The sequence below is a fragment of the Lepus europaeus genome, chromosome 20 (genome assembly GCF_033115175.1).
Source record: "Lepus europaeus isolate LE1 chromosome 20, mLepTim1.pri, whole genome shotgun sequence".
Lineage (NCBI taxonomy): Eukaryota > Metazoa > Chordata > Mammalia > Lagomorpha > Leporidae > Lepus > Lepus europaeus.
In genome coordinates, this window is record NC_084846.1 from 15,359,254 (window position 1) to 15,375,315 (window position 16,062).

At 50.5% G+C, this 16,062-nt stretch overlaps 1 protein-coding gene across 2 annotated transcripts; it reads left to right on the forward strand.

Annotated features, from left to right (window-relative positions):
- Positions 1-958: 958 nt before the first annotated feature.
- LOC133749022 (serine/threonine-protein phosphatase 2A regulatory subunit B'' subunit beta-like) lies at positions 959-14,617 on the forward strand. 2 transcript variants are annotated; one of them, XM_062178118.1, is made up of 13 exons: positions 959-1,581; positions 3,259-3,447; positions 3,868-3,971; positions 4,223-4,325; positions 4,566-4,640; positions 5,092-5,178; positions 5,390-5,546; positions 5,657-5,705; positions 5,961-6,050; positions 6,479-6,654; positions 7,043-7,164; positions 8,229-8,329; positions 8,873-14,617. In XM_062178118.1, the coding sequence occupies exons 1-13, from the start codon at positions 1,288-1,290 to the stop codon at positions 8,994-8,996; spliced, it is 1,671 nt and encodes a 556-aa protein (XP_062034102.1). In that variant the 5' UTR covers positions 959-1,287; the 3' UTR covers positions 8,997-14,617. The 2 variants fall into 2 exon arrangements, with proteins under 2 accessions (XP_062034102.1, XP_062034103.1); XM_062178119.1 differs by lacking the exons at positions 8,229-8,329; positions 8,873-14,617 and adding an exon at positions 8,086-8,222.
- The last annotated feature ends 1,445 nt before the right edge of the window (positions 14,618-16,062 follow it).

Genomic DNA, 16,062 nt, shown 5'->3' on the forward strand with positions numbered 1-16,062 from the left:
CCAGATGCATACAATTAACTATATACAAAATTTGTATTCAAAAATGCATGCAAAATTCAAATCATATGGAAATATTGCCTGCAAAAAATGCATCCAAAAATCAAATTATATAAAAACATCAAATTACATGCAAATACTGTGTCCAAAAATGCACCAACACATCAAACTGTAAGCAGTGAATCCAAAAAATGCATTCAAAAATAAGGATATACGGAAATGACTGTGCACAACATGCATGAAATAAACTACGTGTAAATCCAGCTGCTCTCCTTTGCCTTCTGGGACACCTGCAGCCGGCAGCGGAAATCCACGAGGGTACCTGCCTTCCTTCTCCCCCTCCTCTTCCCCGTTTGTCATCCCAGAAAGCCGCAGCAAAAATCCCTGACTGACAAGGATTCGTACGGCATTTTTCAAGAGTATTAAAAAAAAATTTTTTTTTTCAAAAAGTCCCAGGGAGGAGCAGAGCTTAATCCGGAAGCGCGTGGGCGGATTCGCCGCGCTGTCAATCACGAGGCGGCGCGAACTCGGCCCCCGCCCGCTTCGCCCACGCTGCAGGGGCGCGCTCGGGGACTCTGCCCGCCAGCTCCAAGTTTTAACAGACTCTCCGGGCTCGGATCAAGGGGTGTCCGCCGGCTGCCTGGACTTCCAATGCCGGGCCCAAGGTTTCATCGTCACTCACTGCTGGGCCAGGTCTTTAGTGGACCCCAATTCATTTTAAAATCCAAGTAGTTTAAAATCCTACTACACATAAGCCGCCTTACTGGCGCAGTCCCGGGGACACACACTGCGCATGCACCTAACCATAGTCTTTCAAGTCCTGCGCGCGAGCCTAGCTGCACACCGCGCATGCTCACTCCCATCCTCGCTCTCTCCCGGGTGTTCCCGTTCTCAGAGGATCGCATCGCGCAAGCGCCAACGAGCAGCCGTGTTTCCCTTCACAGCCTTGCTTCATCAGCACGTTCTGCGCACGCGCAATCCCACAACTGCGTCCTCCCTGGACGTACTGTGCACGTTCCTGCGGCACCTCCTCAGAACACCTCAGGTATCCCAAAAAGCCATGCGAGCTGGGGTGCCGGTCGTTGCCTAAGCCTCCGGGACTTTCCCGTTAGCGTCAAGTAATGGCAGATTGGGCTAAGAAGTGAGACACAGGAAGGGAAAAAACAGCGTCGCGGCCCAGTGACGTCAGGCAAGTGGAAGCCGTGACGCGCGTCGCCGCCGGTTCGGGGCAGCTGTGAGTCCGGAGCGCCCGGTCCTTGGTTTTGTGAGGGGAGAACGGCGGCGGCCGTCATGCCGCCGGGCAAGACGCTCCAGCCCGTGCTGAAAATGAAGGTGGACGAGCTCTTCCTGCGGTGGCTGAGCGAGGCCGCAACGCAGCGGCTGCTCCACGAGTGCCTGCGCGCAGTCCAGGCCCCTCAAAGCGCTCCCAACGTGGCCGTCTCCGCGGGTGCCGAGATGCCCGCGCCCGCCCCGGGAGGACCCGGACCCCCTGCCGCTCCTGCCGCTCCTGGACTCCCGCCTGAACCTCAAAGCCGCAGAACCCGCAGACCTGCAGTTCCCAGAGGCGGGCGTGGCTGCACGGAGGTAAGGGGAGGACTTTATCTGGGAAGTGACTTCCGGAGAGGGCGTGGCCTATGAGGAGGGTGTGCCCTGATCGGTGGGCGTGGCCTTTGAGGAGCGTGAGCGGGCTCTGTGGGAGAGTGAGCCTGGCCTTCATGGATGAGCGTGGCCTGGCGTGGCCTCTCTGAGAAGTAACCCCGAGAACCAATACTGCTTTGGAGGCTGCAGGACCATTTTGGGCGTTGGCCACCTTGGGTGGTAGAGAGGAGAGGGTGGCAGGAGCCTAAGTCGGGTGTAGGTGGGGACAGGGGCTTCATCCGTGGAGCGAATTCCGGTGTGCCTGGCTTGTTGAGGTGGGTGTGGCCCGTGGCTGTGGGCTGGTGAGGGGCTGGGGGAAGAGAGGTTCCCTGAGTTCACCAGGGCCAGACCCCAGTGTTTTCCTTCGGGTGTGTGGGGGGGTGGTTCTACAGCAAGGGGGACTGTTTGACAGTTGCTTCGCCCCTGCTCCAGAACCTTCACCCCGAAAAGAGGAGGTTCTATCCGAAGTTGTGGGTCCCTGGAGATTTTTTTAATTCCTTAAAAGAGCCATCCTTGGTAAGAAGTGATTTTTTTGTTTTGTTTTGAAAGCTGGAGTGCCTGGTGATGGGCAGATGTCACTCATATCAGGATTGTCCGTAGGGGCTCATGAGAAGGAAGCAGAGATGCTGAGCTGTCACTCATGGAGCAGGGAATCATGGGAAGGGATGCTGAGCTGTCACTCATGGAGCAGGGAATCATGGGAAGGGAATGGAGGCGCTGACCTGTCACTGAGCATAGGCTCATGGAAAGCAGCAGACACTGAGCTGTCTTGGAGCAGGGGTTCACCTGCTACTTTCAGCCCCACCTCTGCCCCTCCCCTAGATGGGTTTCTGGGATCTCTGGCCAAACGCAGGTATCCTAGGCCCAGCCATGGATAGCCGGGGTATTGGGGTCAGCGGCTCTGTGCGGCCTATGGGCCAAGGGCTAGGCTAGGCCATCCCTGCGGCTGTTGATCGCAGGCTGATCTGAGCTGTCAATTAACTTTCTTGGGTTTGGAGTTTATCCCAAAGGCTGCTGTCAGCCTAAGTGGCATGAGGGTGATGAGGACTGTGTGTGTCTGAGGAGGATGAAGAGGGAGCCGTGACCACTGCTGGGTCTCTTCGCAAGGCCGACTGATTGTGGTCCTTGGAAGTGGGTTCTGGCCCTGGCCCTGTTGCAAGGATAATGGACAGCTGTCAATCATTGCCTGTCTGATGTGGAGTGGCGGGTTCCCAGATGGATGCTGTGGGGCCAGGAATGGGCTCCTGGCAAGAGGGAGTGGGGCAGCTATCCATCAAATCTACTTTCTGTGGAGATAGGGCCCCATCCACCGACAGCCCTGGATGCTCAGGGACAGCCAAGGGTAGGGTCAGCACAGCAGGGAGTGGCTCTGCATTCCAGTTCTCACTGCCCAGGCTCAGCAGGGGAGGGGCTTGATGTGGGAATAGGGTCTCTGGCCCTGCTATGGGATTGAGAGTTCCCAGGCTGGAGTGACAGGTCCTGGGCAGGAGTGACAGTTCTAGGGATGGAGTGGCAGGTTCCGTGGGCAGTCCGTGGTCAGTGATGGTCAGTGCTCAACAGCACAACAGGGGTGGCTGGGGCAGGTCGCTGGCCACTAATGCCCCCTTCATCCATCCCCCACAGGTGCAGACGTGGCCAGAGCTGCAGGGAACCCCAGGACTCCCGGTGGGTGGGATCCCCACCTTCTACTTCCCGCGCGGCCGCCCAGTGGGTCCTGCCAGCAAGGATGCAGCCATACGTGCCGTGGAGACTGCGTTTGCCCTGTTCCCACTGCAGCGCGCCCGCCTGGAGGACATGGGCAATGTGGCTAAGGTGGGTGCCAGGGATGGGGTGGAGGTTGGGCTTTTGGGGCTGGAGATTGGGCTGGAGGCCAAGGGCGGGGCCTGCGAGACCTGGATGTGACCAAGGTGGGTACCGGCCTGGGGATGGGACAGCCTGTGCCCTCCCTGTGGCTGGGTCCCTTTGTCACCGCTATCAACCAGAGTGGTATTGCCTGTGCCCTCTCTGTTGCCGGGCCCTTCCTTCACATCTCTGCTGTCTGTCAGCATGAGTGACACAGCCTCTGCCCTCCCGGTGGCTGGATCCTTCTCCCTGGTATTTGGTTCCTTCCTTTCGCTGTTGTCTGTCGCTGTGAGTGGCACAGCCTGATCCTTGCCTGTGATCAGGCCCTTCCAGTTGCTGCTGTCTGTCACCCTCATTGGCAGTCTCAGTGACTGCCTGGTGGTGTTCCAGGCCTGTGGCTGCCCTTTGTACTGGAAGGGACCCCTGTTCTACCGGGCCGGGGGCCGCCGTGGGGGATCCGTGTCTGTGCATACCTTCGTGGCCATGTGGCACAGGTGAGTCCCAGGTGTGCAGGGTAAGCAGTACAGGGGGCAAGCCTTGGGGATCCTACACCTGCTGGGCAGGAGAGTGTAAGGGGGGTGGGGGAAGGCCTCCTCCAGGGGGAATCCTGGGCAGGCCCTGCCTCCCCAGCTACAGTAGCCAGAGGAGACCCAGGCTCTGCTTCCCACCTGTGATTGGCAGAGGGGACCCAGGCCCCGCCCCCACCTCCTGGGGATGGGGCTCCGAATGATGCTGATGCTTCCAGAATCCTCCAGGACTGCCACGATGAGGAGGCTAGGTTCCTGCACCTGCTCGCCAGTCCTGGGTGCGACTTTTTGGAACAGGAGGATTTCATCCCCTTCTTGCAGGTGAGCGCCCTGCCCCTCCCCCAGTGGGAGGTACACACGTCACACCTATCAATCACAGCTCGAACCTTTCAGTCACACCTGTCAGTCACAGGTCATACCTCATACTTGTCAATCAACAGTCACACTTGTCAGAGGGATATTCGCACCTCACATCTGTCACAGTTCATACCTGTCACAGGGATGTCTTCACCTCACACATGTCACACACCTCACACCTGTCACTCACTTCCTGTGTCCCAGGATGTGGTAGAATCACACCCTGGCCTCGCCTTCCTCAAGGAGGCACCTGAGTTCCACTCCTGCTACATCACCACTGTGAGTACCCCTGACCCCGACCCCAGTGTGATACCCAAACCCTGCCTGTAACCCCTGACCTTGCAGTTACCCCTGACCCCGCCTGGGACCCCTGTCCTGGGCAGTAAGAGGAATACACCAGGGTATAAGTTCGACTGTGCTGGTCAGAGTCATCCTGTGAGTGGCAGCTCCTTGTGAGTGGTGGCTCCTCCCGCCCTCTGTGAGTGGCAGCTCCTCCCTCCCTCCCTGTGACAGCTCCTCCCTCCCCTGTGGCTCTGCCCCTTATGGGGGCAGTTCTCTCGGGCCATCTGCTCACTGCTGCCCTGGACTCAGGTGAGAGGATGCCCTCAGGTGAGGACAGATGAGAGGACACTCAGGTGAGCACAGGTGAGGATGTCTGCCAGCCACTGCCAACATGCCACTGCTGGCCCCGCCCCCTGCTAGCCCCAGCCCCACCCCATCTGCCCTGCAGGTCATCCAGCGGATCTTCTACGCTGTCAACAGGTCCTGGTCCGGGCGCATCAGCTACAATGAGCTCAGGAGGAGCCGCTTCCTGCAGGTGGGGGGAATGGGAACCACCCACCATGATGGGAGACCCCGCCTCCTGGGAAAGGAGTCCCTGCTGCCAGGACAGGAGACCCCACCCCCAAAGAAGATTCCACCCTTAGGACAGGAGACCCTAGGTCCTCACCCAGCAGGAAAACCCACCCTGCACAACCTGAGGTCCTGAGCCCCACCTTATTCCCATCCTGAGGCCCTGCTCCCCGCAGGTTGTGGCGCGGCTGGAGGAGGAGGCGGACCTGAGCCTGACAAGTGGGCTCTTCTGCTACGAGCACGTCTATGTCATCTACTGTACCTTCCGTGAGCTCGACACTGACTGCGACCTCCTGCTGGGCAACTGTGACCTGGCCCGGCACCGCGACCACGGTCAGGGACCCCAAGACCCCTTCCCAGGGAGCACCCCCCCGCCCCCCGCTGACCCCAGCCTCCTGCCCTGCCCTCTGCATGGCTCACAGGCCCTGCCTTTTCTTCCACAGCCATCTCCGACAAGATGATTGACAGGATATTTTCAGGTGCTGTCATGCGGTAGGTGGGGTCCCTGGCAGGGGAGTAGAGGTGATACCATCGTGTTGAGGGATGACATGGGTGATGACATCACAGATGATGGCATCACAGGTATCATCACACCAGATTGGGGCAGTGTGGATAGCACTGGAGGGGGACTCAGGGCCAGCACAGGACTCCTGGGGTTCTCCTTGTGGGGCTGGACAGGGATACCCCCAGCTGGGAGTGGCCCATGCTGAACCAGCCTGTGTGTCTGCTGGCTACTGCTGACCACAGGGACAGGACCGCACAGAGGGCAGGGAAGATGAGCTACGAGGACTTCGTGTGGTTCCTGCTCTCCGAGGAGGACAAGACCACGCCCACCAGGTGGGTCTGTGGGCCCCCCTTGCAGGCGGATAGTGGATGACACTGGACACCATGGGCTCAGTCCTTGGCCCAGGTCAGTGGTCAACTTGGGTTCAGTGAGGTCAGCAGTGTCCATGGTGTGACCAGTGGTGAATTTGGGGTTAGTGTGGTTAGCAGTGCCCATGTGGTCAGCTCAGGGGGTCAGTGAACAGAAACTGTTGGGTGATCAGTGGTCATATTGCTGTCAGTGTGGTCAGCAGCATGGTCAGGGATCACTCCACGGTTAGTGTGGTCAGTGGCTGACTGCCATCTCCTTTGACCAGGCAGCATTGAGTACTAGTTCTGAATGGACCTGGTGGGGACTGTGTCCCTAGAGTGGTCAGTGGTCACTCTGGGGTCAACATAGTCAGTTTATTCCCCCACTGACTGCCACCTACCCAACTGGGCAGCATTGAGTACTGGTTCCGCTGCATGGACCTAGACGGGGATGGGGCACTGTCTGCCTTTGAGCTCGAGTTCTTCTACGAGGAGCAGAGCCGCCGACTACGTAGCCTGGACGTCGAACCACTGCCCTTCCCCGACTGCCTCTGCCAGATGCTGGACCTGGTTCGGCCAAGGACCCAGGGTAGAGATCCCGCCCCTTCCCCTCCCAGCCACCACCATGAAGGTCCCTTCCCTTGCTGGCCCTGCCCCCTCCCCATCTCCAGGGTCCTCAGTGGCTGAGCTCCACTTTCCAGGTCCCTGCTGAGATTTGCCCACAGGGTCTGGAGGGTGTTGCTGGCGGGTGGTCCTGCCGTCCCCTCTGGCCGTGGCCAAGGCGTCTGGGTTACCCCCCTCACCACGTCCATCCCAGCATCCAGGCCTCCTATGCCCCTGCTGCCCAGTGCCTGCCTGTGTCGTTTACTCTGATTTCTCTGAGGCCTCTCTGGGTCTGCATGTACATCCCCCACGAATGTCCCTGGCCCTGGTGTCTATCCCCACCCACATCCATGCCCTCGCGTCCACCCCCACAGGCCGCATCACGCTGGGCGATCTGAAGCGGTGCCGGCTGCTGGCGCCCATTTTCTTTGACACCTTCTTCAACGTAGACAAGTACCTGGACCGTGAGCAGCACGAGCAGTTGGCCCTGCCCGGGGTGAGGCTGCCTGCTGACCCCTGCTGACTACTGACCCATGACCAACAACTGACCGCTACTGACCACAGACCACCACTAACACAGGGAGGTGGGAACTTCCTGAGGAAAGAAGCTCCATTGGCCTCTGTCACCCCACTAGCCTGGCAGCAGAGGGAGTCTGAGCAGGTGGCTCCTTAAGTCTAAATTTCTGGCTTTGGTTGCCATGTCTCCAACCCTCGGCAGTCCCCTCATACCCATGGTTCCCTGGGAAGCTGGGCGGAGCCAATGAATTGTTTTTTAAGCCTGGGCCAACAGGGTCATCTATGACCCAGGAACCCTTTGACCCCTTACCCCCCAACCAGGGCATGGAAACGGGAACTACTGGGGGATGGGCTGGCCTTTTGGGGTCTCCATGATGGCCAATGACCTTGTCAATCACCCATTAACTGGCATGAATTTTTCTCAGTCTTCTTCCTCCTGGTCTCTTACAAAGCTGACCTTGGAGGTGGCCATGAGGACTTCAGCTGAGAGGGTAGTGCTTGGTCTCATCCCTAATTATTATTTTTTTTTAATATTTCCTGGAATATCAGGAAAGTAATGGTCGTGGCTAGATTCTGTCATTTTTTTGTATTTTCCATGTGAATTAAGATGATGCCCAGGAGAACTATGTGCTTGCAGCTCAGAGCTAATGTGCTAAGCTGCCCAAATGTTGACATCATCATGACGTCATCTAATAGTTTGATGTTATCAGAACGACAGGCATCACTAGCAGCATATTGGCATTTTGATGTCATCCTGACATCATCTATATTATGACATCAACAACACTTCCTATCTGCCCATCACTTTGGCCAGGCATGATGGCAGAAGATCTTCCTCACTGCTTTTGTAAATCTGATGACTGATGACCTCTGCTGACCGCTGATCAATGCTGTCCACTAGCCAATGCTGACCACTACTACTCACCAATGACTGCTGCCAACCAATTGCTGATGGCCCCTACTTGACCGCTGCTAACCAATGACTGCTGACCTCTACTGACCAATGACTGCTGATTACCACTGCTGACTGCATGCCTCCTGCAGGATGGTGATGGCCCTGAGCTGTCAGACTGGGACCGTTTTGCAGCCGCGGAGTACAGACTGCTGGTGGCCGAGGAGGCGGCGGCACAGCTGTGGGAGGACGGGTCAGTGCTGGATGCTCCAGGGATAGGGGAGGGTTGGGGGTTGGAGATGGGGCTGGGAAGAGAGGGTGGTGAACGACTTCCTGTGGTGGAGGGGCCCCAGGAGATGTCAGCAACCTCAGAGGGCTGTCCAGCAACCTCAGAGGGCTGTCCAGCAACCTCAGAGGGCTGTCCTCATACTACTCAGAGGAGCCTGGCAAAGCTGGAGAGGTGGGGCCAGTGAGAGGGGTGGGGCTGGAGTGAGAGGCTGGGAGGGAACTGAGGGAGGCAGGGCTGGGGAGGAAGTGGTAGAGCTGAGGGGGTGGGGCATAGATAGGGGTGGGGCCCGACAGGGAAAGCCCAGGACCTGGGCAGGTCCACCTCCCATGTTCAGAGGGGTCCAGAGTGGCAGCTGCACTGGTGTCGGAAGGAGTGGGTGCGTGGATTTGGGGATTGACCTGGGAAGCAGGTGTGCCAGTCCGGGCTGCAGAGTGCAGGTGCATCTGGTACCCACTTGAGGCTCACCTGTCACATGTCAAACTTGTCACTCTCCTGGGCACACCACAGGTCTGACACGGATGAGCCGAGCCCTGGGAAGCAGCAACCAAGTGGGCTTCACCCCCAGCGTCCGTTCTGGGAGGCATCGGGGGCTGAGCTCCTGGAAGAGGAAGATGACCTGTGGCCGGCGTGACATGCGTGGCATGTGCGTGTTGCATGCACATCACATGCAGGATATAAATCATTTATTCATCCCAGGGTTGCTTGGGGGTGTCTATGACTCAGCCTCCAGAAGTGGGTCCCATCCAGTGTCCACTCAGTCATCCTATTGTCCACTCTTGAGTCCAGTGTCCACTCCCCCTGCCCTCTGTAGAGTTACCTGAAGGTCACAGGGACTATCTGCTCTTGGGCAGGCCTCAGCTGATGTTCCTGGGTCGGAGTCCAGCTGGGTAATGTCCAGACTCAGCCCCAGCAAGGCCTAGCTGGTGCCCACGGCCATTCTGACCCTTGTAGACGCTAAGCAGCTGGATCACGTTTTGCTGACCTGAGCTCCCTGAATAACATCTGCCTCTCAGCTGTGTTCCAGAAGCTGCACTTGTGCTCAAGCTGCTGGCCTAGGGCCTTTACCCCAATCCCTTACCCCTACCCCCTCCCTGGGCTCTGACCCCACTGGGCTTCTGGGTCCTCCCTGTGGCCACTCAGGGCTCTGTCAATCCTTTACTTTTTCCGTTTACACATGTTGGCTCTTTCCTTTTGCACAAGGCCCTCTCTGTGTGCACACAGCCCTCTCCCTGAGCTGGGCCCTTTCCTTTTGACTCAGCTCTTTGTGTTTGCACATAGGCTTTCCATTGACATGGTTTTCATTTGCAATTCCCTATGAGGAGATGTTAAACATCTTCCTATGTGTCTTCACATACATCTGTAGATCTAATACAGTATGGTGCATTCTTGGATATTTACTCATTTTAGATCAGATGCATATTTTGTTATAGTTTTGTTTTCTGTTTTTGCTGAGTCTTTTATCTGTCTTGACATACATGTTTTCTAGTTGTAATATGTCTTTTCATTCTTTAACAGCAGCTTTCAAAAAGACAAAGTGCTTAACTTTCACACAATTATTTATTAATTTTTTGTTTAAGTATTTTGCTATTGGTGTTTCATTAATCTGGTTATTAAACTCAAGGCCATATTTTTCATGTAGACATTTTATGTTTTACAGTTTTCATTTCATGATGTGATTCGAGTTAAATTGTGTTAAGGTTTGCATCTGTGATTTTTTTTTTGTATTGGTGTCTAGATGTTCAAGGTGGATAATTTTATGTTTGTTGGCTTTGTTTTGAGAATCACTTAAGTCACTTAAAGCCAGCTGCATCCTTTCAAGTCCTAATTTTACTCTTTAGGTGGTTCCAGGGTAGCATTAAATTGTGAATTAGTTTTTCCCATCAATAGGCAAATATTTTCTTAAAATTATACCAGGCCCCAAGAATGAAAGGTTCTACCCTGGTTGGAAAGAACAGGATCTATCAGTGTGAAATCTAACATTGCTCCTTATGATTCTCTGGGTGATTCCCTCTATTAGTTGATGACCTTATATGCATTACCTCATTAGTCCTCAGATGAAACGCTCTTAGGGACCCCTGCTGACCTTTCCATTTTGGAGACCATTTTTATATTGGATTTTTGTTTTTGCTGAGTTTCAAATTTCCCTCGTTATTTTAGGTTGTCTATATGATATGTTCATAAATATTCCTTTATGACATGTTTTTACAAAAAATGTTTACCAGCTTTGGCCCTTCTTTTCTCTTGACATTGTCACAGAGGAAATGTCTTTCATTTTAATGAAGACCAGTTAACAGTCATTTATTTCATGGACTGTGCCTTCAGGACTGTATATAAGCACCATACCCAAGCTTACCTAAATTTTCTCCTATATCTTTTCCTGGGAGGTTAATAATTTACCTTTTTTTTTTTTTTTTTCATTTAGGTTTACAGTCAACTTAAGCTAATTTTTGTGAAGTTTGTGAGTAGATTTGTGTTATGGCATGTGGATGTCCATTTTTTGCAGCACTATTTGTTGAAAGTCTGTCCTTGCTCCATGACACTGATTTTATTCCTATGTCAGTGATCTGTTATCCACGTTGATGAAGGTCTATTTCTGTGCTCTCTATTTTTTTTTTTTAATATATAATGTGCTTACCTATTCCTTCATCAATACTGCACTGTCTTGGTTAACTTTCTTTTGTTTTTAAAAGACTATTTGAGAAGTAGAGTTGCAGACTGAGAGAGGGGGAGACAGTGAGAGGTCTTCCTTTCATTGGATCACTCACCAAATGTCGCAACTGCTGGAGCTGGAGCTTCCTCCAGGTCTTCCATGTGGGTGCAGGGGCCCATGCACTTGGGCCATCTTCTACTGCTTTTCCAGGCTACAGCAGAGAGCTGGATCAGACAGAACAGAAACAGCCAGGACTAGAACCAGCACCCATGTGGGATGCCAGCACCACAGGTGGAGGCTTAGCCTACTTGCATTTCAGCGCTGGCCCCTTGGTTAACGTTCTAGTAAATACTAAAGTTGGAGAGTGCTGATCCTCCAAGTGTATTATTTTCTTTTCTTTTTCTTTTTCTTTTTCTTTTTTTTTTTTTTTGACAGGCAGAGTGGATAGTGAGAGAGAGACAGAGAGAAAGGTCTTCCTTTTTGCCATTGGTTCACCCTCCAGTGGCCGCTGCGGCCGGCGCATTGTGCTGATCCGAAGTGGAGCCAGGCGCTTCTCCCGGTCTCCCATGCGGGTGCAGGGCCCAAGGACTTGGGCCATCCTCCACTGCCTTCCCGGGCCATAGCAGAGAGCTGGCCTGCAAGAGAGGCAACCGGGATAGAATCCGGCGCCCCAACCGGGACTAGAACCCGGTGTGCCGGCGCCGCAAGGCAGAGGATTAGCCTGTTGAGCCACGGCACCAGCCAAGTGTATTCTTTTCTTCCAGTAATGAGTTGGCTTTTTGGGTCTTTTGGTCTTCCACATTAATTTTAGAATATATTTTTGTTTATAATCACGAAATAACTTGTCAGCATTTTGATTGAATTATGTTGAATCAATATAGCAAGTGGGGGAAGTACTTGTAATTTTTTTTTTTTTTATTTTTTTTGACAGGCAGAGTGGACAGTGAGAGAGAGAGAGACAGAGAGAAAGGTCTTCCTTTTGCCGTTGGTTCACCCTCTAATGGCCGCCGCGGTAGCGCGCTGCGGCCGGCGCACCGCGCTGTTCCGATTGCAGGAGCCAGGTGCTTATCCTGGTCTCCCATGGGGTGCAGAGCCCAAGAACTTGGGCCATCCTCCACTGCACTCCCTGGCCACAGCAGAGAGCTGGCCTGGAAGAGGGGCGACCGGGACAGGATCGGTGCCCCGACCGGGACTAGAACCCGGTGTGCCGGCGCCGCAAGGCGGAGGATTAGCCTGTTGAGCCACGGCGCCGGCCAGTACTTGTAATTTTAATATTGGGTCTTTTCTACCTGTGACCATGGAATCCATCTCCAATATTTAATTTTTCTTTAATAGCTTTCAACAAAGGATTATGGTTTTTCTCATATAGATCTTTCACTTAGATATGCTCTGTCTACACTCATAATTTGTTAGGATTATACTGACATATTTTGGGGGGTTATGTAAATGGTAATGTGCTTTTATTTAAATTATTTATGTTATGTAGGGAAGCAACTGATCACAACTATATATAAACTTGGTATGATTGATCGATCATTGGTTCCAGGAGTAACTTAGTTGATTTGTTTGTATTTTTCTACATAAATATTTACATTCTCTCTGAACAAAGACTTTTTTCTTCCTAAACCTGTATGCCTTTATTTCCACTTCTTACCTATGTCATTAGCTAGGACTTCTAGTAAGATGTTGAAAGGCAGTGGTGGAAGGGACATATGTGTCTGTTCCTGATCTTAGGAAATTTAGACACTTCAGTAGAAAAGAGGTGGAAAGTCTGGTGTCTGAGGCTGCTGTCCAGTTCCTACACTTGCCAGACTGTTGACCTCCAGCCTCCTTGGTGCTGCTCTAATAGGGCTTTTAAAATTTTTCAAATTTCTTTGCAATAAAATTCAAAGCCCCCAAGACTATTTCCACTCCCATCTTTTTTACTAACTGAAAATGTATTCCCTGCCCTCCACCCTCAAGCAAGGAGTAAACCACACAATATTCAAGGGACATTTTAAAATCAGGGCCACATGAAGTTAATTATGCTGATCTTCAGGGCTACTGTAATTACTCTGGTCAAGATGTTATCAGCATATTTTTTACAAGAGACCAGCCTCAAAAAGCATATAAGCCTTCAGAGATGATTAGAAATTGGAAGAAAAGATCCACAGAAAAGGTTGATGGCAATGACACTGATAGTTGGGTGTTAACCAATTTGTGCAGGGCTTTCAAATACCACACTTGTCCATTGTCATAAACCAATCAGTCATATAGCTGATTATGTTTGGCAGTAGCGCTGAGTATGGAGTATTAACATTTGATGTGAACCATGTCATACTGGAGTTTAAATTGCTTTTGGTCTGCTATATTTTCATTTCCTAGCTTGTAAATTATACACTCTTACACACTTTTTAATGGTTACCCTACATACTAAAGCATGTATTGATTTATTGAAGTCTAATAATAGTTGGGCTCGGTGATCTTATGGTGAATATTATAGGCATTAGAACACTTTAAGCTCAATTACTCAACATCTGCCATATTTGATATATCCTGTTATGCATATTCCATTTGTTAAATACCTTGGATAAAATGTGTTTTAGATAACATAAAACCTTCTGAGGTAATTGTCCATTCATCAGCTTGTTCCTATCTGGCGGAGTTAAGGCCCCATGCTGGCTCTCAAGACCACTGGATGTCCCGTTGCCTACATTCTTCTCAACACACCTGCATCCAACTTGCAGCCTCAGTGACCTCTGCCTCAGGTTCTGCACCAGTCTCAGCTGTTTTGGCTTTGGTGCTTGGTGGGAATCAAGCATCTGTCCTGGTACTCACGATACCAGTTTTCCAGACATAACTTTCATTTAGGTAGTTCCACTATCAGAATTGGACTCTTCCAAATATACACCCGAGGTTTTCAAATAGTCCTCTATTCTGTGCCTGATTATGAACCAATATAATTAGGATAATATGTCATTATTACATTCTAAGATTGTTTCCTTTTCAAGTTTTGTCAACGTTTCCTAAAATATACTCCGAAAAACGTCACCTGCATGGGTTTTTCAAAAAAGATTTTGTGCTGAAATACATTTGGTGAATTCTATTCTGTTTTCTGTTCCTACTGATGATTCATGTTCATTTTGACAAAGGACAGTCTCTGAAGAATCCTGTATGAACGAGGTGTATTTACCTTGTTTTACGTGGTGATTTTTAAATTTACTGTTCATGGAGTAATTCTTTAACCACCTTAATATTCCATTTTGGAACATTGTATTAAAATTGCATAAAATTATACATTTTATGGGTTTCGAAGACCTTTTCTAATATTTTTATTGTCTCATAATGAACTGGGTACATAACATTATTTGTATGAAATAAAATGTGTCAAGATTCACTAGAAACAACTTATAGAGAATACATAGCAATCCTGTAATGACTTGAAATTGACTAAAAAAATCCAATTTCTCTTCTTCCCTTGAGTGCCATGTTTTCATGGCTGTGTGTCTGATATTGCGTAGAATGGAGTCTAATCTGAACAATGTTTTATTAACATGATCTTTTTCCAACCCAGTAAAATATGTATTTTGAGAATACTCTTTCTAATTTACTTCTGCATTTGTTCTAGATCTATTAAATATCAGAATTTCATCATTTTTGGCTTATATCTGTATAAATCAAGGATTTAACCTTTCCTACATGGATTCACAGCATTACTTTCATCTTCAGAATATTGTACATGACTAAAGTTAGAAATGTCTACCCAAGGAAGAGCCAAGCCTGTCTTGAGCAGAATGGGCTATACCCATTGATTGATCAAAGGAAGGGCGATAACATGAACAGTTTTTCCTACTGAGTTGCATTTCCTATAAACTAATGGACTCAAGTAGAGAATTTTTAAATTGAACTTAATGTTTGTCACTGAAGCACTTGTTGAAATGCATGTAATAGTTGGGGCCGGCGCCATGGCTCAGTAGGTTAATCCTCCACCTGTGCTGCTGGCATCCTATATGGGCACCGGTTCTAGTTCCAACTGCCCCTCTTCCGGTCCAGCTCTCTGCTATGGCTTGGGAAAGCAGTGGAGGATAGCCCAAGTGCTTGGGCCCCCTTGCGCCTGTGTAGGAGACCAGGAAGAACACCTGGCTCCTGGCTTTGGATCCACACAGCTCCAGCTGTTGTAGCCATCTGGGGAGTGAACCAATAGTAGGAAGACCTTTCCCTCCCTCCCTCTCACTGTCTGTACCTCTCAAATAAATAAATAAAAATCTTTAAAGAAAAATGCATGTAATAGTTTTCCTGAAAAGTCCATTTTTCTCCTGTTTTTATGACAATCATCCCCAAAACATGCCTTTCAGTAAACCGAAGCTCATCCTACTAAGAGCTCACAACTTTCAGCATTGCCTTCTCTTTGTTTTTGTAAAATGAAGTACTCTCTTGGTTCCAGTCAAAAATACTGTTGTAGCTGACACACATTAAGCTTTAGCATAAAATCAATTAGGATCCTCATAATTTTACATTAAAATGGCACACTGAACAGAAGTACTATTCATTCTGTTGTGTTGCCTACTAATTAAATAACAAGAACTCTGATCTACGAAGGCATCATTGTTACTCTTTGTGGATTTTCTTCACTTAGCAACTGAGATTGTAGCCTTTCAAGAAGCATTCTTTTGTCCTACATATTTTCTCTTCTGCTTGCTCAGTGTTTTTTGAATCAGAAAACTTGACAGAAGATAGGGATGTGTGTGTGTGTGCATATTTTTATTCAATAGAATAGGTGCCCTTCTGCACTATTTTATTTATGCTACTAAAATTGTTAAAAGCTTCTCATAGAAGTCTATTCATCACAAGAGGAAATGAGATATTTTTGCATAACCATTTCTGTGTGTGTATATATATATATATATATATATATATATATAAACAGGCAGAGTGGACAGTGAGAGAGAGAGAGAGAAAGGTCTTCCTTTTGCTGTTGGTTCACCCTCCAATGGCTGCTGCGGCCGGCGCACCATGCTGATCCGAAGGCAGGAGCCAGGTGCTTCTCCTGGTCTCCCATGCGGGTGCA

Excerpts from the sequence above, each read along its gene's own strand:
- LOC133749022 (XM_062178118.1), top strand. The coding sequence starts at position 1,288 with ATGCCGCCGGGCAAGACGCTCCAGCCCGTGCTGAAAATGAAGGTGGAC. Across the intron at positions 3,448-3,867 it reads ACATGGGCAATGTGGCTAAG|GCCTGTGGCTGCCCTTTGTA; the intron begins GTGGGTGCCAGG and ends GTGGTGTTCCAG. Across the intron at positions 7,165-8,228 it reads AGCAGTTGGCCCTGCCCGGG|GATGGTGATGGCCCTGAGCT; the intron begins GTGAGGCTGCCT and ends TGCCTCCTGCAG.